General features: G+C 36.2%; 3 protein-coding genes across 3 annotated transcripts; 2 read left to right on the top strand and 1 right to left on the bottom strand.

The window, feature by feature from the left end:
- Nucleotides 1-1,493: 1,493 nt before the first annotated feature.
- LOC147868627 (casein kinase II subunit alpha-2) lies at nucleotides 1,494-7,578 on the top strand. Its single transcript, XM_087321615.1, has 10 exons — nucleotides 1,494-1,717; nucleotides 3,599-3,728; nucleotides 3,933-4,127; nucleotides 4,708-4,865; nucleotides 4,965-5,055; nucleotides 5,883-5,948; nucleotides 6,058-6,140; nucleotides 6,689-6,752; nucleotides 7,037-7,105; nucleotides 7,203-7,578. The coding sequence occupies exons 1-10, from the start codon at nucleotides 1,632-1,634 to the stop codon at nucleotides 7,236-7,238; spliced, it is 978 nt and encodes a 325-aa protein (XP_087177741.1). The 5' UTR covers nucleotides 1,494-1,631; the 3' UTR covers nucleotides 7,239-7,578.
- Nucleotides 7,579-11,599: 4,021 nt separating this feature from the next.
- On the bottom strand, nucleotides 11,600-14,279 carry LOC147868626 (putative pentatricopeptide repeat-containing protein At3g15130). Its single transcript, XM_087321595.1, has one exon. The coding sequence runs from the start codon at nucleotides 13,795-13,797 to the stop codon at nucleotides 12,199-12,201; it is 1,599 nt and encodes a 532-aa protein (XP_087177721.1). The 5' UTR covers nucleotides 13,798-14,279; the 3' UTR covers nucleotides 11,600-12,198.
- A 632-nt stretch (nucleotides 14,280-14,911) lies between these two features.
- Nucleotides 14,912-23,149, top strand: LOC147868625 (glucosidase 2 subunit beta-like). Its single transcript, XM_087321605.1, has 14 exons — nucleotides 14,912-15,124; nucleotides 15,659-15,772; nucleotides 17,771-17,866; nucleotides 17,956-18,195; nucleotides 18,420-18,664; nucleotides 19,161-19,470; nucleotides 19,559-19,666; nucleotides 19,759-19,860; nucleotides 19,962-20,019; nucleotides 20,124-20,192; nucleotides 20,305-20,392; nucleotides 22,424-22,485; nucleotides 22,571-22,622; nucleotides 22,767-23,149. The coding sequence occupies exons 1-14, from the start codon at nucleotides 15,028-15,030 to the stop codon at nucleotides 22,818-22,820; spliced, it is 1,695 nt and encodes a 564-aa protein (XP_087177731.1). The 5' UTR covers nucleotides 14,912-15,027; the 3' UTR covers nucleotides 22,821-23,149.
- Nucleotides 23,150-23,325: the final 176 nt, after the last annotated feature.

Below are 23,325 nucleotides of genomic sequence, written 5' to 3'. Positions count from 1 at the left end.
CATTTTGTAAAAGAGAATGGTGGAAGTCATGCACAAAGAAATGGATCGATTGAAGAAAAATGGCATATGAGAATGAGTGTCAAGAGTTTAGGTTCAAAATATAATTGGTCGTGGATGGATTTATAATACAAAATATAAATCTTATGGTGCAATTAATATTTATGAAGCTAGAAGTGATGCAAATTGTTAATGCACAAACTTGTTTAGTTTATGATGAAATATTTTTCCTTTCTACAAAAGTGTCTAGTATAAGATTCATAATTTCACTTGCAATTGTTTAAATCATGATCTTTATCAAATGGTTGTCGATTTATATTTTTAATGGTAGTCTAAATGAAATTGTCTATGTGGAACAACCAGAAGGATGTGTGTGTGAATAATCTCATATGCGAGCTAAAGAAAACTTTGTATGGTTTCAAACAAGCATCATGTGCATGGTGTTTTAGGTTAACAAAGTATATACAAAATATAGGTTTTAATTGAAGTATTGCATTTGGACAATATTGGTAATGAAAACTTATTCAAAGGAGTTACGATAATCGTCAATTATGTCAATGATCTTACCATCAAAAGAGGTCAGTATTTGTTGACAAATGTTAAGAAGGAATTGGCATGTGAGCTTTGAGGTGAAAGATTTGGGAGGGTTAAGATATTTTCTTGGTTTGGAAGTCGAAAAATGCTCGTGATGATCTCATGCTGTGTCAAAAAAAGTATATTGATGAATATGATTTAGTTTAGTGTCCACGGCTTCGATTCTAAGCGTGTTAAAATGCCTACGACAACAAAATGCAGATGTGGAGGAAAAAGAAGGAATCTTAAACTTAAAGATGCAAAAAGATATGAACAGATGGATAACAAAAGGAAAAAAACATTTGAGTCATCTTAGCATTTGCCAACGAGATATTGCCAATGCTGATTAGAGTTGTCGACAGATTTACAGATTTACGCAATCACCTAAGGATACACACACACACACATTGAATCGAAGGAGGATCAGTACATACGTCAAAGACACGAGAGATTTTCTGGATTGATGATGTATACTAATAATAATAAGAGCATCTCTCGAGTTGGTTGGATCTTGAGCGAGAGACACAGAGAGAGAGGGAGGGAGAGAAGGCCGACTGGAGATGACGGGAAGTTGGTGAGAGCTATAGGAAGCCAACTTGCCAAGCCAATAGTCATCATGCTCATTGCTCAGGGGCATTTTCCATGGGATTAAAGAGAAGCCCAAGCCCACCATGCTCAGGGGCATTTGGGGAAATACACAAAATCCCCCTGCCCCAAAGAAAAACCAAAACAGATGCAGATTTACAACCCCCCCTTTGACTCTCATCAAATTGATCTTCTTCTTCTTCTTCTTCTTCTTCTTCTTCATCTCAATCCATCTCTTCCCTTCTGTCTGCCTGTCTGTTTCTGCATCTTCTCGCCGATAGCTCCTTTGTACCCTCCCTCTCTTTCTCTCTCCATCCAGATTCTGCCTCAAGGTTCCAAAGAAGGAAAAAAGATTCTTCTTCTTCTTCACCTCCTCGTCTTCGTCTCCTTCATTCCTCTTCCCTTCTTTCTTCCCCTTCCTTCTGCTGGAAATCTGGTTCACAAGACCAGGCAAAGGGGATACCAGGAGGAGGGTTATGTCCAAAGCTCTTGTCTATGCTGATGTGAACCTCAATCGTCCGAAAGAGTACTGGGATTATGAATCTCTCGTCGTTCAATGGGGGTAAACTTTAAATCTCATATTTTCTGTTGATTTTTCCCTCCTTTAATTCTTCTCTTTGAAGATTAAATCTCACATTTTTTGTATCATTATTCTTTTATATTGATTGCATGCTCTCTCTCTCTCTCTGTGTGTGTTTGTCTCTCGTTCAAGCCTAACAATCTCATATTTTTAAGTTGAGAGTCGATCCCCCTTTCAAGCTTAATGTCTATATTTGCTTCGTCTTATGATAATATGATGTGCCCCCACTCTCCTTTTTCAAGCTTAAAAATCTCACAAAAATTCTTATCATAAGAATTTTGCAAATTCCTTTCGTATTTGGGGAGGAAAAGATGATACACACAATCAAGGTGTACCTAGGAGTAACCCATGCTTCCAACCCCAAAACATAGGAATTTTGGGATTGTGGAAAGCAGAAGATGATGATGAAGTTTATTAATGAAACTCTGGAAACAAATGAGAAGCCGTTCTCTTGATTCTCTCTATTGGATGAACAAGTCACTGTTTGAGAGTTCATGAGGGTTGAACGATATTTCATGGACGCTTGAATGAAGGAAAATCTTACATATGGAAAGTTGGTCACTAACATGGTTAATCCATATACCATAATGATAGTACGGTCATCGTCATTCTACCTTGTAGCTGTCCTTATCCAGCTCTCTGCAGCAAGGTCTCCATGATGGCTTCCCCTAATGTCCTTCACATACAAGAGATCCAAGAGCCAGCACTTCTAGTTGTAGGATTGCTGAGACTGCCATTTTCCGTTGCTCTAGCTATTTTTCTCCCTAGACTGTTAACACTACATGTAGTTTTGGTAGCGTACGTGAAATGTCAAAATCGAGGATGGATAAGAAAGGATTAGGATACTGATGATTACTAATTGCTATTTAATGATAGAAGATGGATAGAAGATGTGAGATAACTTCTAGTGTTTCTATTTGGAAATTATACAAAATGTCTGTCCCTATTATAGCCTATAGCAGTGAAAGTGAGACGTGGGTGACACCTTAGTGTGGGATAAATGTCAGCTGTAAGATACATTTTCAAGCTTAAATATCCTATTTTCTGATGATAATGTGCACATGTTCAAGAAACACAATTGGGTAAAATCCATTGAAGCTTAAATTGTAATCAGATGGTGCGCGACAGAATTATGGATTTGTAATGATGGAATATAAATTCATAGTAAATAGAGCTTGGAGAAATTTGGTAATTCAATTATATGAAGAGATAAGCGCAGCTGATAAATGATAAATGGGTACAACTGTCCACTATAATGTCTTCTAGCTAGACGATATATGCTGATCAGGACAGATGTTAGATGGACTGATGGTTTGAGGCAAGGAAGTGACTACTAGACTGAACTCTAGCATCCTTATACTCAAGTAGTTGTTTATGATCACGTGTCCTAAATGGGCGTCTATTATATAGGGATAATGGTGGCTGCTACTCAATCTTTGGGCATAAATGTACCTAACAATTAAAATGGGAACCGATCAATACATGATGCTACCTTCACATAATAGCTCATGCACAAAGCCCCAATTGTGAGGATTGCACCTTGGACCTTAGTTACAGAAGATTGACGCCTACATTCTAGCATCTTGTAAGTATATGGGCTTACATACCAAAACCTCTTCTGGTGTCTACACTGAGAACCATACCAATGCCCAACATCAATTTGGCTACTCAATGGGCCTCATATCATTGACACAATTTTTGATAGGTTACATTAATGAAGGCATACATTTGAGCTAATTTTAGCAAACTTACAAGCTTATGTCTTATGAGGATTGAATGCATTTTCTCTCTAATTTTGGATCAAATAAGTATCTCTGAACAGTTCATTTCTTTCAGATTTTCTAATGTCTGATCTGTTTCCAGGGATCAAGAAGACTACGAGGTAGTAAGGAAGGTTGGCCGTGGAAAGTATAGTGAGGTCTTTGAAGGCATCAACACCAGCAACAATGAACATTGTGTCATCAAAATCCTCAAGCCTGTTAAGAAGAAGAAGGTAAGCAGTTCATTATGTCAAAGTTCTTTTGGGGGCTCCAGCCTCGAATAAATAATTTACTGAAACCCAAAATAATTTTATGGTTCAAAGTTAAAAATCTTGAACATGAGGGATGACGGTCTATTTCTAATATGTGATGGTCATTCTTTTGCATGAAAGTTAACATGGCTGAATGTTAACATGTTGATTTTGTGTCTTTTTCAGATTAAGAGAGAGATCAAAATTTTGCAAAACCTTTGTGGAGGCCCCAATATCATCAAACTTTTGGATATTGTACAAGACCCACAATCAAAGACACCAAGTCTAGTCTTTGAGTATGTTAACAACACAGATTTCAAAATACTCTACCCAACCTTAACTGATCTTGACATTCGATACTACATATATGAGCTTTTAAAGGTACTGTCTTGGCTTTTTAGTAACCTAAATATTCAACTGGAAAAGGCTTATTATCTTTAAAGATATATTAAATGCAAAGTCTGAATGCAGTTCAAAATTGCATGTTCCTATTCTAGAATAGCATATGTGGACAACTACATACTGAACAGCCCAGGGCACATGGGCTGCAAATTCTACTATAGGATTTAGAAACTTCAGGATTATGCTTATCATATTTTTTACTTGAGCTAGTAAAAAATAGAAGATTTCTTTTGTTTTTAAAGAAGGAGAGTTTATCTTGAAAAATAAACAAACCAATGAATATAAAAGAAAGATAAACAATATATTCATGGGTGGGTCTTCTTTTTATGTTTATCTTCTCTTTGTGTTTTGCTAGCATCTATCATGTTTGGGACTCCTGGCATTACTGGCAGTTTATGGTCTTGCTACTTTGCAATTCATGAGGAGTGAAGATTGCACTCATTGCATTTGTATTTATATGGATTTTGCATTTAACCAGTTATTCTCGTTTTTTATTTTATTTTTACATTCATGATGCATTTTACTTTTACTTAAAACTTTATTTATGTACATGCAACAGGCACTGGACTACTGTCATTCTCAAGGCATTATGCACAGAGATGTAAAGCCTCATAATGTCATGATTGATCATGACCAAAAAAAGCTGAGACTTATTGACTGGGGTCTAGCAGAGTTTTATCATCCTGGCAAAGAATATAATGTTCGAGTGGCCTCAAGGTTGAGACTGTTCCTGCAATATATGTAAATGTCTGAGATTTTCATTTTCAGTACTTTATTGAGACTCCATGATGTTCTTTGTTTTTTATTTTTATGTAGGTATTTTAAAGGTCCTGAGCTGTTAGTGGATCTTCAAGATTACGACTATTCTTTAGACATGTGGAGTCTTGGTTGCATGTTTGCAGGGATGGTAAGCAGATAATCAGAATTTTTGGATCTTATGGTCATCTAAATTAACGGCATGTTTTTAGATCTTGTATGAGCATGGAAGGCACAACTGATGGCTTTCGATCCTAGCAATAGATTGAGGTCTATATATTAACAGAGGGATAACTAATCATCAACCCCTGAAACTGCCGTTAAATTCTAGCACCCAGAAGATCCAAAAAAGGATCCAAAACATGCTACATGTGAAAATAAAATACTACTAATGTGATATAGAAATGACATGGAGGATGACTCCTCTCTTTAATATGATAAATTCATTTCTCTCCTTCCCTTAGACCATGAGTCTTTTACCGAAGCTTGTTTGTCTTTTCTCTCCTTAGTTCCGTACTGTTTTTCTATTGCTTGCTCTTTATGAGACATAGCTATAAGCAAGTTCTGGGTGCTCTAGGATGGATGGGTTGTTAAACTTGAGACAATTGGTTTTTCTATATTATTATTGAATATGTTCTCAAATTACAACAATGCTCTTGGAGTAAGTAGGCAATACTACACTTGCTTCAAGAAAATTATAATTTCAGAAATCCTACAATCAGCAGGAATTATAACTCTGAAAATCAGGGAAAAAATCTATCATCACATCATATATTTGCTACATACAGCATGATCTCAACTTCTGGAATATTGAGTGGATCACATCTAAGTAACTTATAACTTATGTTATTAGATTTCCTAAATATGATTTGTTCATCTAGTTAACTTATGTTGTTAACTGTTAATGTAAAGGATTATGTGCTAAATTTGGCTTAATTTTTGATATCACACTTAATATCTTTTAATTGATTACGTTAGATTTTCCGGAAGGAGCCCTTCTTTTTTGGTCATGACAACAATGATCAGCTGGTAAAGATTGCAAAGGTGTGGGAGATTTGAATTGTATGAGTGTCTGACTCTTAATGACGTCAATTATAATGTGATGCATAACTTTTCTGATGTACTCATCTTGTGCACAGAGTGATTTTTGCAGGTGCTTGGTACAGATGACTTGAATGCATATCTGAACAAATATTGCTTAGAGCTCGACCCACATCTAGAGGCTTTGGTTGGCAGGTTTGTTTAAACAGTGTGCATTTGTATAACTTTTGTTTTCTTGTTATTTATGCAAACCCTTGAGAATGTTTAACACATCATTAATAACATAAACATTTCTCTCTTTATTCATTTGATTTGTTACATTGTATCCTCTGCATACTTGTACTTGTATTGTTGCACTTCAATCACAGTCTAGTTTCATAGGACCCCTATTATTTAGGTACAATTTAAGTTTACTTTATTTTGCTGATATCCGATAAGATTCACACCCTTATAACTATTGGTCTCATATATCAGATTGGCCTTTTGAAGATTTTAACATATCATTCCCATTCATTTTATTGCCCAATTCAAAACATGCATATTCTGAGGAGAGTTACGAGTGTGTGTTCAAAATATCATAAGCACTTGTATATGAGTCGCTGATGCTGATATTTTTACTTAATTGATGTATTTCATCCTTATTGAAATTGCTAATCAGTTCTAGGCTAGCTTGGCAAGTTTGCATTCTCTTATCTTCCTGCTGAAATAAGTAGTTTCCTAAGCGTTGACAAATTTTTGAGTAGGCACAGCAGGAAACCATGGGCAAAGTTCATCAACTCTGATAATCAACATCTTGTGACTCCTGAGGTCAGTATTTCTGAAGACTTTTGACCAGTGGATTAAATAATATCTTGGGCAAAATACCTACTTGCTGGATATTCTAATTGAATATCCTTACGTTTTTGAAAGTTACCAGAATATTCCTAACTTCTTGGATATGTACCTGCACCCTAAGTTTTCCATGAAGTGCTAAGAAAACTTAGGGTGTCTTGATCAAATTCTACCAAGCTAGAAGTATTTTGGCTTTTTGCCCCGATATCTATATCTGGATATAGGCCTTTCAATAAATAGCTGCTAATGATATGTTGCAGGCTATTGATTTCCTTGATAAATTACTAAGATATGATCATCAGGAAAGACTTACAGCTCGAGAAGCCATGGTGAGTAGTATTTTAGATATCTATCCCTTTACAACTTCCTTTATATTACTTGCATTATGCAGACTGACTTTTTTATTTATCTTCATTTTATTTGCAGGCCCACTCATATTTTAATACTACTCGAACTCTTTGAAGTTAAAAAGCTGAGCGACAGCAATTTTTCTTGGCGACTCGGAAGACTGTTTCATTAGTAATTGTTTGGTATATGAAGTATAATAACCGAATTATAAGTGTTCATTATCTCCCTACAAATATTGCCATTACGTGTGAACTCTCATTGAAGAGGGACGGAAGTTGTGATTATGATCTCTATCCTTATCTTTGGTTCTCTGACATTAATTGTGGTTATGAGTTACTATCTGAATTTTTGGTTCGTTGACATTGTCTAGGGAACATTTTGAGTTTCTATAGAACTTCTGTTTTAAGATAAGGATATATATCACCACTTGTGATTTTCAAGGTTTTTTGATAAACTGCTGTGTTATCTTTCTTTATTGTGGATTTTCATATATTTCCTGAATGGAAGATTTTGTAGTATTACCTTCAAATGATATTTCAAGTGGTTTGTAGAAGCATCTATGCATTACCTAAGCATAAATTAGTTGTTTTATATGGTTTTTGGAAATAAAATAAAGTATTTACCATTTAGATGAATTAACATTGATAATTTGGAGACCAAAAGGTCAAGCATTCTAGAGGGACCTAGTAAATTATGAAAAATATGCATGATGTAATAGAGGGTTGATAGTCAAGCCTTGAACCTGAGGCCTAAGATTAGTAGTCATATCAACTTACCACTAGGGTAAACTAGTTTTAAAAAATGATAAAATAAAGAACTTAGATAGATATCTATTAGTTAGTACAGTTGTTTGACGAAGGCCAAAAGGTCATGCATTCAACCCTCGGGCCCCCACATTCCACAGTGGCATCTAGTAAATTTGAAATGACATGAGTTCTGTAATTTGAAATAAATGAATTATATGGTGAAGCTTCTTGTGGTAACTATACAAAATACTATTTTATTGCTGTAAAGGAGGATGATAGCATTCAAAATTATAAGTGTCAAGTTACATATACTTCATGCATATAATCATATTTAGCAATTATTATGTACTCTGCCTACACTTATGGCCCTAGTTTGGAATTGATGGCTTAAATATAACAATATTGGTTATTTGATAGAAAAAAATCAAAACATAAGATAATTGACGATAGAGCTTAGTTAGTGGTGAATTGACATGTGAATTATCTTGATATGTATGATGTACACATGTATCGTACATTGGATAGCAACCCCATCATGAATTGTGTTCAACCATGTTTTGTTAGTGGGCTATTGTGTTCAACGATGAATTGTGAACTACCAATTTTTTAGGGGAGCATAGCTAGATTCTTCTACACCTCACTTAGAAATTGCCAACCACAAATTCTTTGCATTCATAGTTTCTAAAGCCATTTGCATTGTTATGTTGAGCCACATCATTACCCATGGGATGGGGAAGGGAAATTGAGATTCAAATCCCAACAAAACTTGAAATTAGAAAAAGTTGAGAACTTTACAACACCGACAACGAGAATATGTGATGATGATAGTTATATATCTAGCAGACTCTCTTGAAATATACTTAAGCACAAAAAATGAGCATTGTATCCCAAGTATGCTAATTAAGTGATTAAGTTTCTCTGAATCTCTTTGTAAGGGTGAAGACAAGACAATACCCTTGAGAGTCATGGTAAGTGAAGTAGTAACTAGACCCAACAAGTGTAAAATCTTTTTGATTAGTACAAGAAGTGCCAATTCTTACCATTCACAAGGACATGATTTTGGTGTAGTGGTTAAAATTAGATGATGTGCACTCTCATTAAGGTTCAAATCGACGTAACTTTCAGTCTCTCGTTATGCTCACTTCATTTAATTGATCAAACTTCAATGAGATAATGACCACTTTGAATGTATGCATGTGCTTTTATCAAATACTTTTACTGTTTGTGCATGATAAACAGATTAATAGTTCAACTCACATTGCATCTGTATATCCACACATTTATAGTTGTAAGAAGATCATGTTGCACACAATCAGCATTGAAATACAGCCAATGGATCAAATGGGAAATGAATGTATCATGTGCAAGTTAACAAAATTAATATGAGTACATCTGCATAGGAATGCTCTAAAAGGGTCATTATACACACCTTTTCCATTAGCATAAATCAGAACATAAAATCTTTTAAATGAACCATTATACATTCCTTTTCCATGTCATAAATCAAATGCATTGGGCAAGTCTCAATATGCATAAGAAGTGGAGGGAATGACTTATGGTATTTAGAAACAGATGATAAACTGATGCACCTTTTCCACAATTGTAATAGCAATTCAGAACATAAAATCTTTTAAATGAACTATTATACATGCCCTTTCCATGTCATAAATCAAATGCATTGGGCAAGTCTCAATATGCATAAAAAGTGCAGGGCAACAGATGATAAACCAAGGCAGTACTAATTTCCAGAGTTGGTAAACATTTTCCATCAGGTCACTGCAAAGGTTAAAACAAGGCAGCATTAACAGCATGATCAAATGATGACTACAAACAGAATACGCATAGCACATTGCAAACATGCCATAGTGATTGCAGACACAGTACACACTGTACAAAGGAGATAATGATATTTGTAGCATGCCTACTAAATCTATGGGGGATGCTGTGTCTTTTATTTCTTTTGTGGAGGATTGTTCAAGGAGAATTTGGATTTATTTGCTGAAAAGAAAAGATGAAGCATTTCCTGCATTCAAGTCTTTTCATGCTTTTGTGACAATCCAAACAAATAGAAATCCAAAATGCGTATGTACCGACAATGGGGTTGCATTTTGGGAAGTGGCTATTAAAACAACAATATATACATTCAATAGATCTCCCCACACAACGTTGAAAGCTGGCATCCCTGAAGAGGTTTGGTCTGAAAAGCCAGCATCATATGAGTATCTACAAATATCTAGACATGAGCTTTGGAATAAACTTGTTGCAAGTTCATTCAGGGCATCTTCCTTGGGTATGATGAAGGTGAAATGGGCTATAGGATATGGCTACCTCAGCTTAAGGAGGTTATATGCAGCGGGGATGTCGTATTTAATGAGACTAAGTTGCTCGAACCTTGCTGTGCCTCTATGAAACATCATAAAAACCTAGATTTCAGCACAGTCAGACAGCCATTGGCAATGATCATGTGCCTAATGAGGAATCACAGAGGGCTCAAAATCATGACGAGGCCATGGTAGTGGTATCAGAAGATGATGGAGAGCCATTATATGCATTTGGAGATCATGGGGAATAATGTCAAAAATAGGGCTGTTAATGATTCACAGCAGATGTTGAAGATTTTTGTGGTTCCTCTTGAAGCCAAAAGAGGGAGGAGATGTGCTCCCTAATTATCTATTTTGAGGGGCAGAAAACCTAATTATAAGGCACTTGAGCCAATCAAGTGACCCAAACCAATTCACCCAAGTGCATAGGTTTTTAGAGCTTCCTAATAATCTATTTTGAGGGGCGTTAAACGTAATTTTAGGGCACTTGAGCCAATTCACACCAACCAAGTGACCCAAATGTGTTCTAGAACCTCTCAAGAAAAATATAATATGAACGGACCTTTAGACAACTGTACAAATGAAGAATTTTTGGGCCTTTATATCAAACACTCTCTCGAGAAATATCTCTTTCAAAAACTCTATCCATCAATACTTTTTTTGTTATGTTGCAAAAGTAGATAGTGTTCTATAGAGAGCAATAGCAACATTGAAGATTCTCGTCAATTCATTTCTTAATTTGAAATGATTACTTTTTTTGTTATGTTGCAAAAGTAGATAGTGTTCTATAGAGAGCAATAGCAACATTGAAGATTCTCGTCAATTCATTTCTTAATTTGAAATGATGCCTGCCTAAATTGGTGATGAATTACTTCATGTTTACATCAAAGGTTCAAATAAACCCATCAACCACTCAAGAATGTCATTATAAAAATGAGCTGAATCAATCTATGGGGTTCATTTCATATATGACATGGAAGGTGGAGTTTTTACTCATTATACTGTGATTTCTGTATGTTCACATGTCAATCCTCTGAAATGAATGTCCATATGTTGAAAACCCATGGAGTGTTGTAGCCGGGTATTGATGAGGGCTTTGGTGGATCTAATCAACTGAACGCATGATCTAATAACATAACTTGATTCTTTTACCATTACACCATCATTTATGGGATGCTTCAGCATTCTGAAGTATTATCCTATTCAATTTCAGCCTCAGCTGATTGCTTTACCTACCTTATTAGTACAATGTTCATTCTTACAATTCAATTTGATTAAGTTTCACCCTATAATGTACCTCAATTTATAAACTACAGTACAAAAAACCTTTAGTACAAATCATTTCCAATATCTGAAGAAAGAATTCCTTGATTAAATAAATAAAAACCCTATTTTACATATGAATATACCTGTAACTCTGATGTATGGTATAATCGCAATGAGCAGCAACAGTTGCAACAAAGAATAAATAGGAGAAGCATTTTGCGGGGTATCTGCAATTCTGTTAGCAGAAGTAAGATGAAATATAACCAAATTGACATTCTGCTATTTGCAAATAAGTGAGTATTTTGTACCTTGCTTATATCCCAAATTTAGCCACTTAGCTCTTTCTTGTTCTTTTTTATCCAGAGCCTGATAATGAGCATGTCTTCATAATACCCCCTTTACCAAAGTTGCCCCACAAATGCTGCAATAGAGCTCACATAGGGTTTCAAGGCCATTGTTCCTAAAATCTAGCAGAATCAAAGTCCTTTCAACCATAGGAGTAATATCTTCATAATTTTGATCTTCCATATGTGCATCTATCCAAGTAAAGCTCAACCGTTTAATCCAATTTTTCGAACCAAGTTCAAATCGGGCACACAACCCTCTTCTTTCATTAGTGAGTGCATTCATGTTTTACATTTATTAGATCCATATCGACATGGTCTCGACTAAATTCATGCCTTTATGTCCCTGTTTCTATCCAGATTCACCTAACATTCTTTCTGTGCACTAACAGAATTCCTAAGCTCTTGTATTTTGATTGCATTTTAGCACATATTGAGCCCCTGCACAAAGGTTTGATAGTAGAACATATCCAGAACCACAGCTCGGGTTCATCAATGATGCTTTCTCAAACGATAGTTTTCCTCCCTCCATGTTGCTATATTTATCACACGCAGAAAGTAAAGATGTCCATCCATGGGAATTAGTTGCACTTGTGGGCATAGATGCACGGAATACTTCTGCTTCTTTTAGGTGCCCAGCACGACCAAGAAGATCAATCATACAATTTAGATGCTCCTCACCATATATAATACCAAACTCTTCTACCATTGATACAAAAAAATCCTTTCCTTCATCCACGTGCCCAGCATGGCTACATGAAGCAAGAACACTGAGAAAAGTTCTCTCATCTGGTTTCAAACCTTCTCTTGTCATCTCCCAAAGACAATGTTGCACTGATTTGGAATTTCCATGCTGTGCATAGGTCGATATCAGAATATTCCATGATACAATATCCCTAACTGATGAAATATTGAGCACCTTGTGCGCCTCTCTCAAACTTCCACATTTTGCATACATATCAATCAATGCATTGCTCAAAATCAAGTCCCCTTCAAGACAATTCACAATAGCTTGATGGTATATAAGTCTTCCATTCTTAATGGCTCCAATGTTCCCAATAGCTTTTAGAACAGACGAAAAGGTCATCTTATCAGGTTTCACTTTATCAAGCATCTTTTCAAACATTTTGAGCGCTGGTAATCCATGTCCATGTTGGGCATACCCAGAAATAATAGCATTCCAAGAAGCTAAATCAGGCTCTACTAATCTATCAAATGCTTTGTGTGCATGATCCAATCCACCACATTTTGCATATGTATCAATAAGTGCAGTCCCAACAACAATGTCAGATCCCAGTGCACTCACTATAACTTGATCATGGATTTTCACACATTGTTCAATGTTATCGCATGCTTTCAATATGCATGAAAGAGTAAACTTGGTAGGTTGGATGCCTTCTCTTTGCAACTTCATAAAAAGACCAAAAGCATTAGCTTTTTGTTTCTGTTGTACATACCCTGCAATCATTGCATTCCATGATACAACATTTTTATTTGGTAGAGTTGCAAATACTCTATGTGCCTCCGAGATACTGCCACATTTTCCGTACATATCAATGAGTGAGCTTCCGATAACGATATCATTCTCAAAACCTCTTTTAATGAGTCGTGAATGTGCATCTCTACCTTCAGGTAAGCTTTTCAGCTTTGCGATTGATTTCAAGACACTAAGGAAAATGAACTTTGATGGTTTGAATCCTTCTTCTTGAAGTTCATAGAACAAAGCAATTGTTCCTTTTCCATCACCAAGCAAAGCATGAGCTGACATAATCGAATTCCATGTATACAAGGTCGGCTTTTCAACCTTTCTGAATATTAAATTTGCATCTTTCAAACTACCACAAGATGTAAACATACGGATTAGATAATCATGCAAATCTGTAATCAAATCAAGTCCATGGCTAGCGATAAGATTAACTATCTTCCTTCCATCCTTGAGATCTTTGTTCTTTTCACATTCTTTCACAAGACATTGTATGGTTTCTTGAGATATCATCTTGTTGTGGAGATAGAATCTCTCCGAAACCAAATAGTCTGAGAGACAATGCAATAGTGTTGGGAAATGGCGAGTTTAAAACGACATACCTTATGCTTGACTCTCGCAATGTGTATCGCTTGTATTGCATCAACAGAGGAGAAAATGTATAGAGATATACCATTGATTATGTATAAAGTTGTGATAGTATTCAGTTCTTCCAATCGATGATAAAGAGGACAAATTTCAAAACTTTTTACTTCTTACTTTTTCTGTCATCTGCTTCTTCACAAATTCCATAGATTCCTTCATCATATTCTTTCCAAAACTTCCGTTCCTTTCTCCATAGATTCCTTCATCATCCGTTTCTTTACGAATTCCATAGATTCCTTCATCATATCATATATGTATTCTTCGTCACAAACTCTTGTTGCTAGGGGGAAACTAGAAAAATACTTTTCTGAATTTTTCTTTATTTCCCTATAGAACTGCCCCTCTGTTTTCATTAACTCCTGAGATGCCCCTGGTCTACAAAACCAAATCAAAAGGAAATGGATTCAGATTCCTCATAAGAAAAAAGGGAATGGATAGAGTTGTATAACAGTGGAATTGAGCAAGGGGTTCAGCAAAATACGAAATTGTGGTGACTAAGTGTCTTATTTTGATAAACGAGGTAAAGTGAATAATACCCAAGATGGCAAAGAACCACATTGTCAGACAATGACTTGGAGGGGGGCATTATAGTAATTTCTAAGAAACTGATGAGCACAGCAATAAGAGAAGTGAATAATACCATTATACCACAAAGGATAAAAAACCCCATTGCCGGACAATGAATTGGAAGGGTATTTGAGTAATTTCTAAGAAACCAATGGGCACTATGATAAAGAAGTGAATAGCCAGAGAAGTTGTCGATGAATGTCCTGTGCTGGGGCATTCTCGTAATTTCGGAAAAATGTGAGGTATTTTACAAAAAAGTTTAAATTCTTAGAACCCCCCCCCACCCCCACCAAAGAAAAGAGACAGACTTGTGGGTCAAAGTTTAACCATGGTTAAGTTAAAAGAGGGAGAGACAGATTGTGTGTGTTTTATTTATGGTGGGTTATAGTTTAACCACGGTTGAGTTAAGAGAGAGGCAGAGAGAGACATACAGACAGAGTTTATTTATGAGAAGTTGATTCTACACTCTGTTCTACCGAGATAGAGAGTGAGACAAGGTGATCTTTCTCCGATCTCTGCGTCAACATTGCTATGGATGCTCTCCATCTTCGACTTGTATTCTTCCTTGTTTCTCTCACTCCTATTGCACTGGCATCACCGGTTAACCTCAGAGGTATCTCTCCCCAAGGTACGTTCTCACTTCAATCCTCATCCTTTCGAATGAGTGTACGCAAATGTATACATTTTAGTTACGCTCTCTCTCCCATGTCTGTGAAAGTGGGTTCTTTTTTATGATGAGTTTCGGAGATGGCACAATGTATGTTTTCACATCAATCCTCTTCATTTGCATATAGAGAAATCAATGCATTTTTAGCTTGTGAGAAGGGGCTTTCTTTTTGTTAGGGTTATACAAAGTAGATTATATTTTAACTTCTATGTTTATTTTGAGTTTTAGAGATGGATTAAGGTATGTTTATCATCAAATCCTCATCATCGCTTTGAATACAGGGAAAATCATTACATTCTAGCTATTTTGGAGGTTTTTAGGTTTGATAAAATTTACGTAATGTATTTTTTGGTAAAATACATTTTAGCGGTCCCTTTTATGGATTCTGTATACATCTTTGAGATTGGTTGTTTTGCTTTTTTAGTGTTTTAAAAACGCCTTTTTTAATTTTTTGTTTTTCTTTTCTGATGAATTTTGGTTGTGTATTCTTTGCAGATAAGGATTATTATAAGACACTGACTATCTTGTGTAGAGATGGATCTAGAAGTTTTTCTCATGAACAACTGAATGATGATTTCTGTGATTGTGTTGATGGTACTGATGAGCCTGGTAAGTAATTATAATTGGTTAGTACTGTGATTCTAATCTTGAATTTGTGAAGTCTTATATTAATTTGAAATGCACGTTTTCTGCACACAATGCTATAGTTACTTTTACCATTTTTTTGGTAGCTTCTAGATTTTATCTTCAAGGTATTACACCTTGTAAATTGAAATATGTGATATAAGCATGTTTCTCTCAATGGAATATATAAATGTAATCCTTGACTGTTAATATTACGGCTTTCTAATTTGAAATATATTTAAAATGTTATGGAAGCATTACTGTATGCAAGCTACCTGATGTAATGACGATTACTCTTATTCGTTCTTCTTGAACTTATCTCTTTGGTTCTTCTTCCTCCTCTCCAACTCTTGCCTGTTGAATCCTCAGGGTTCTTATGCCTCTTTTCCGACCACAGTGAAAACAAGTCACATGTTTCCCCTTGCTTTTGCTTCCAGACCTTTGTTGAGGTATTTTTCACTTTACCTCTGCCACTCTCCCTCCTCAAGTCAGGTAGCCCTTGTGGCTAAGAATCCTCCTTGTTAATTCAGTTTGATCCTTCCAAATAGTGTGCTTTCCACTTTAACATTCCATAAATCAAATCCAACCTTGTCAAATCACTTGAACCCTTGATTACAGTATTAATAGAGGCATTTGCAAAGATGCCAAGCAGGGTAATACCTTGGCGAGGCAAAGATCCCTATTATCATAAAATGTGAGTTGAAAGTTGACCAGGTTACTACCCTTATTGCAGAGTAGGTTGGCACCTAGGGCTTTTACCCCAACACTAGGAGCCTGAGTTCCGACCTCAGTAACCAAACTTAAGTCGGGTACAAGGAATCAATGAGTCTTAAGAGGCACAGGAAAATCCTTGCCCTACAGGACGACGCGTGAAAGGGATTATCATTTCACCGGGTCACCGTGGAAGCATTGCCATTTTTTTCATGTTAGCAAGCACACTAATGTTGTGTTTTTGAAGATCAAGCCTTTGTATAGGCTTAATGGAGATTATGTGTATTGTGATATTGGCTCACTACTTGTAATTCAGAACTGGACCAAACCTTGAAGTAATGGTACAGCAATCACATGAATGATGTGTATTTGAATATCAAGCCTTTGTATAGGCTCAATGGAGATGATGTGTATTGTGATTATGGGCTCCCACTTGCAAGTCAGAACTGGACACAAACCTTTAAGTAACTGGAATTGGAAGCGTGACCTTTGGCTAGAAACTGAACGTCTACAAATACAGGTGCAGCCTTCTAGATAGGCTCAAATTTAGGGACATGTGCTCATGATCATAAGGGATTATGCTATAAATCAATGGGTATGCTTGTGTTCCAGGGAGTGCATGAGACAGCCGTACATACAACTATAGCTTGGGAAGTGAAAAGTGGACTCACTTATTGTTATGTCCAATAGACTTCTCCAAATATTTAACCAAGGAGGCAGCATAACTCTGTCTCTCTCTGCCTGTTATTTCCAGACATGACTCTGAAGGACCCGGACTGGATTTCAAGGATGAGAGTTCTTCAAATTATTGGGGCTTAAAAAGGAGGCAACTCTGCCTGTGAGTGATGGATGGCCTAGATTTCCCCTTCTGCCTGACTTCATTTCTACTCCTTGGTTTTATGAGAAGTTCTTTGGCACATGGAGCTTCGAGGCAAAGGATCAGTGCTTGGCAACTTGAAATGTTGGCATGTCACCTGAACCCTTGGACGATGTGGTGGGATGAAACTTGAATATGAGTATTAATGGAAGTATAGTGTTTTGGACCACATTTGAATGTGTCATCGCTAAAGTTGTGCCATGGTCTGCCATAATCCCTCGGACTCGTCATGTCGTGTCTGTGCAATAACGCTTGATCGTCATTTATACTTTACAAGGATGAAAACCTACACCTGAAGCTTGAAAAATAGCATGGCATTGCTTTCTATCACTTGCATTGGAGCAGGAAAATTTTGAATATTTTTTCCCTTAATCTGTTTTGGATATCCTTGGCAGGAACATCAGCATGTGGTAATGGGAAATTCTATTGTGAAAACAAAGGGCACAAACCTTTATCAATTTTTTCATCCAGAGTCAATGATGGTATTTGTGGTAAGGATCAAATGTTCTTGGATTGATGTAAGTATACATTCCAAGCACTTCTGGGTTTATGCCATTATTATTTTTTATTGGTTATACAGATTGTTGTGATGGAAGTGATGAATATGATGGAAAGGCACAATGTGCAAATACATGCTCAGAGGCAGGAAATGTCTGGAGGGAGAAGTTAAAAAAGAAAATAGCTACGTTCAGAGCTGGTCTGGAAGCTAGAAATCGTGATATTGAACACTCACAACTTATGATTGAGAAGGACAAAAGGGAGCTAGCAAACTTGAAGCTTGAAGAGAAGAATCTGAAAGATGTAGTGCAAAAACTTGGTGGTATATTTTCATAACTGTGCAGATTAAAGTTGATTTTCATATGCACAGATCTAGATTGTTGGAACAGCATAAAACTGGTGTAACTAACAATAACTCTGAAAGGCATTACGTGTAGTACTTTGCTTTGTCTCTCTATTTTGGACTAAAGGGTAGGAAATTCTCTGGTTTTTGGATAAATTTTTTTATTCAATAGTCATTTATCATTTTACCATGCTTATATCCAGCAAAGAAGGAAGCAATTGAAAAGGAAGAAGAAAAAGAGAAGCTTGAGCGGGAAAAAGAAGAGAAAGCAAGGAAAGAAGCTGAGATACAAAAGGCTAGGGAGGAAGGCATGGAAGAACAGCGAATAGAACCGAAAGGAGATGAACAGGATCTCGAAGAGGATCCTGAGATTGAAGAGCAAGACCTGGAAGAGAATACCAACCACGCAGAGCACGGTCAGAAAGATTATACTGACCCTGCAGAACTGGTGAGGTTCAATCATCTGCTGTGCAAAATTTACTCCATTGAGACATACATACTGCTATTTATGTAATGCTAAATAGTAATAAATATATATTGTTGAAATGTATTCCACTGGATAGTTAATATTGCATATATTGCCTATCAAATATAATATGATTTGTTGTCTCAATTTTTCAAAATAGCAGCTAATAAATATAGGTAAAATAACAATTTGTCACTTCCATTTCTGTTTTAGATTTCAAAATTTAAAGGTTTGTAAAGCTTTAGGGCGTTCACAAAATACTGTAAATGCACTGTATTCGAGTTCTATTTTTGAGCACTGATGCAGTGTTAAGCTGCATCAACCATCATGATTAGCCAAACACAGCACTATGGCATGCGCCAGCAGTGGAGAAACCAAGTTTACCAAAGACATACACATGCATCTATTTGAAACTTTTGTATGTCTGTGAGTATGTTCTTTTACTCATATAGTTCTGATCTGTTCCATGGCCTTTTAGCAGAAAGTTATGGAAAATAATGCTCAGAAATTTGATTCAGTGGAGCAAAAAAATACTGCTGAAGGTTTATCAAAAGAGGAATTGGGACGCCTAGTAGCATCTCGCTGGACAGGAGAGAATCCAAATGAGCCATCTCCACAAGAAAATGATGTTGATGATGAAGAAAAGTTTCATAATGATCATGAACTTCATGATGATGATTTAGAGAATGAGCAAGAGGAGGAAGAGTCTTCTACAGATGACGAAGATGACGATGAGTATGAAAATCCTGATGCATATGATCATACTGATGTAACACAGGCACATAAGGGTATATCATCACTATGATCTGTTTTTATTTTTTTTATGAACTCATTTAATTACTAATTTTTTATCTTTTCTATGCATGTTATATCTAGAGAGAGATAGTTCTCATGTAGAGCCCTCATTTTGGACCAAATTTAAAAGCATTTTTGAGTCATTTTCGGGACTTTACAGTTTTCCTAGGCTGCCCATAAACAAATCAGGCAAGTTAACCTTGGTTTTGATATTTCCGGCTTATTGATAAAAAATGTGGTGCATTTTTTCTGATGTGAGTTAGCGTGAATGCTTCTCTCAGATGCTGATCGGATACGTAAAGAGTACAAGGAATTGAACTCAAAATTAAGTAATATAGGCACCAAGATCTCTGACCTTGAAAAGAAACTTGAGCAGGACTTTGGTAATACTCTTTATTTGGTTCTTTTGATTATGTGCATTCATTCTAAATTTGGTTTTTTACAATATGTTCACATCGAACTGAAAATTCTTTTGGTTCCTCAGGGAAAGATGGAGAGTTTTACAGTCTTTATGGTAAATGCTTTGAATTAGAGGAGAACAAGTAAGGGGCATACATATATGAAGATTGAATCTTTGATGTACACAGAAAACATGAAGATTTTGAATAAGTGTGTCCACTGAATAGTGCAATTTTCACTCCTGTAGATACACATATAAGGTCTGTCCTTATAGACATGGGGTGCAGATGGAGGGGCGCTCAACTACCACATTAGGGTCGTTGCGATTTTCATTTGGCATTTTCTTTTTCTGCTTATATTTTCTGTTCATTGTTTTTACCTTTGTATTTTTAATCATGAATTTTGTAACAAAGAAGAAGTATCTGCAGGAATTGGGATGGTTTCAAAGATGATTACAGAAGTATGCAATTTGTACGAGGTGACAAGTGCTGGAATGGTCCAGACCGAAGTTTGAAGGTATTATTTGGGGTTGTATAAACAAGCATATATCACAAATGGCAAGTCAGTCAATTATCAATATAGAATAGCTAGAAACATCGGGAGTTGATAAGTGCACTATATCCTCAAACAATGTTCGTGAAGAACAAGTGCACTATATAGATTTATCAACTTAATCAAGGAAAACTAATCTTAGTTGAAATAATAATAGCTTGTGTTGCGGGATTGGATTGATTTGACAGTGTGTGGAAGGCAAACCCGAATCTGGTCAAATGCAGAGCATTGTGTCAAAGTGTGATACTCAAATTTACAAACTTGTTCTGGCTAAAATACCCCCAATACCCATCTCACATCAAATATAATGTGAGCCAAGTCATATAGAACCAATTGCGCAGATGATGAAAGAAGAAAATGAAATGAATTATTATTCATGTGGCCAAACTGATCTGTGAGATAGAAGCTATTTTGGAAGTCTGGTCAAAAAAGAAAAAATAAATTTATCTAAACTATGTAGTGTCTCTATGTAGAGAGAGAGAGAGAGAGAGAGAGAGAGATTTGTAGCACCCATAGAGAGGCCAATATTGACCCATGGGACCTAAGTACAAAAGTTATCTTGATGTGTGTCTCCTTCCTAAGAAGGGATATTCATACTTTGAAGCACCAAGTTTCGATGTGTGAATTGTTAGATATAATCAATGATCAGCCCCAAGTTGTAAATCTATCCCCATATGTGCTCTTAGAGTGCACATTTTGTGATTGCGCCCCAAATGAGGAGCGGCTAGTGTGCAACTCGACCATATGGGTCGATAAGGTGCTAATCTAGGAAACCGTAGATGCATAAGACACAATGGATTTAGGAAAGAGCGAAATAGGTAATAGGATTGGCCAATCAAGTCAACTAGAATATTTTGTGGGCAAGTTACGATGTACTTAGTCTTGAAGTATGTGCCATTGACTTCAAGATAAGTACTATCTAGCACTAGCCTGTATCTAGGGAGTTGGGTCATATTAAATGACAATTTAGTTGACAGAAAAGGAATATCTCCACTACTATCAACTGACTAGTACATTTAATGTTATACTTAGACCAAACATAGAATATAATCCACTTTCTTACATAGTGGTTGGATTGATCATCAGTCCCCACTAATTTTGTAGTGAGCTGGTTCAGATCCCATCTAAGCTCTAAGGTGTGAGTGCATGGTGAATACCATTGTGAGCTACTCTCATGTGTAATAGAAGTTTTGTTTTCATATATCCATCTCTGTGGTTGTAACTCTATATACCTATCTAATCAATTCTCAATATTTCTAACATGAATTAGGCATATACATATGAGCTCAACCGTCTAGGTTTTCTCTTTAGTGTTACAGTCACGTCATCACCCCCTCACCCCCTCTTAATATATCATCATAGCTTTCACAAATTACGTTGTAAGCAGAGCATGTAAAAAGCAAGTGATACTCATCTTCTACTAGCCCTTCATTGCATACCTTACATGCCTTTATATTTGGCTGATTTTGATTCCATAATATAACTTCAATACCTAGGTTGTGTGATCGAGTGCAAAGGAGTGATTGACAGAGAGAGAAAGAGCTATATTAACGTCTTTTAAGATGTCAAAATGACCTATAAAACCAAACAAGAGATTATATATCATAATGTTTTCTCATTTTGAGAACAAACCAAACCAAAATAAAGATAACTGAACATAGGTACCAAAGAATCTGAATATCTAAGAACTATCTCCAACATGGCAACATGAACCATTCGAAGATGAAGAGATCTCTGCAACAATGAGACCATAGTCCAGATAGTCGTGGCTTATTTGCACGATACATATTCTAATGTCATTGTCCAGAGAGAGAGAGAGAGAGCCATCAGCCATAGTTGAGATGGCTTGTGTCCTAGGAGCAGTGGTATATAGTTTAAAAAAGATGTGAGAATGAAGTATACCTTGTGTTGATAGCTAAATAGCTAACCATTAGGGGAGCCCATTACAATAAAAAATTAGACCGAGAACTTATTTGGATATATATATTCATGCAGGTGCGACTACGTTGTAGCACTAAGATTGAACTAAAAGATGTTGATGAGCCAAGCCGTTGTGAGTAAGTTCCAATGTGCTATGAGATATGAATGAATATTGAGAGGATTGGTGTACTTCCAACTGATGTAAGAGTCTGATTTTTATAGGTATGTGGCACAACTTTCAACTCCAGCAGTATGCCATGAGGAGAGATTAGTTGTAAGTTTTGCATGTTTTCTTGAATAGGAGATCTGGTTTTTTCATGTTTTTACTTTTATGTTTGGATGCTTTACAACCGAAAACATTTTTTTATTGTATTTATTTAGTCTTTCTGATTGTGAGGTAATTCTATCAAAATTGCAGGCACTGAAGCGTCAACTGGATGGTACAGGAGACATCGCACATGACGAGCTTTGAATGGCTATCTGTCATAAAAATTGGAAAATGTACAACAAAATGAGAGTAGATTTTTCTGTCTTTGTGTTCTTCTGTTTGATGACCTAATTGCCATCTATCACCTGTTTTATTTTGGGAGGGGGGTTTGCTAACCAAGAAACTGAACAGTTTTATTGAGGGTCATTTGCATCACCCAATGTAAGGGGATATGATGACTCAAGGCTTAACTATACAAATACAGGAGTAGGTACAGAAGCCAGGGCACACAAATATTTGAGGCAGATAAATGACTTATTTTTGGTCTTGTAATTGCATTTATTGAAAGTTATCGCATATTACTTTTGACTCAATTCCTTTCTCATATGCTATAGAAATACCATGGTTGAATGAACTTAATACCATGAGTATTTTTCTTTTCTGTGTTGCCAAGGATATTGACACCATGAGCCTTCTCAAAGTGTGCATTGGGGACTGGGCCACTGGATCAAGTTATCCATCTATTACTCGTATGAAAACCTCTTTTAAC

Source organism: Azolla caroliniana, unplaced genomic scaffold (assembly GCF_043228905.1).
Source record: "Azolla caroliniana isolate FFs.n. ecotype wild unplaced genomic scaffold, voAzoCaro1.0.p SCAF_1, whole genome shotgun sequence".
In the NCBI taxonomy this organism is placed as follows: Eukaryota; Viridiplantae; Streptophyta; class Polypodiopsida; order Salviniales; family Salviniaceae; genus Azolla; species Azolla caroliniana.
The sequence above is the reverse complement of the archived record's forward strand: the minus strand, read 5'-3'. Positions and strand labels throughout refer to the sequence as shown.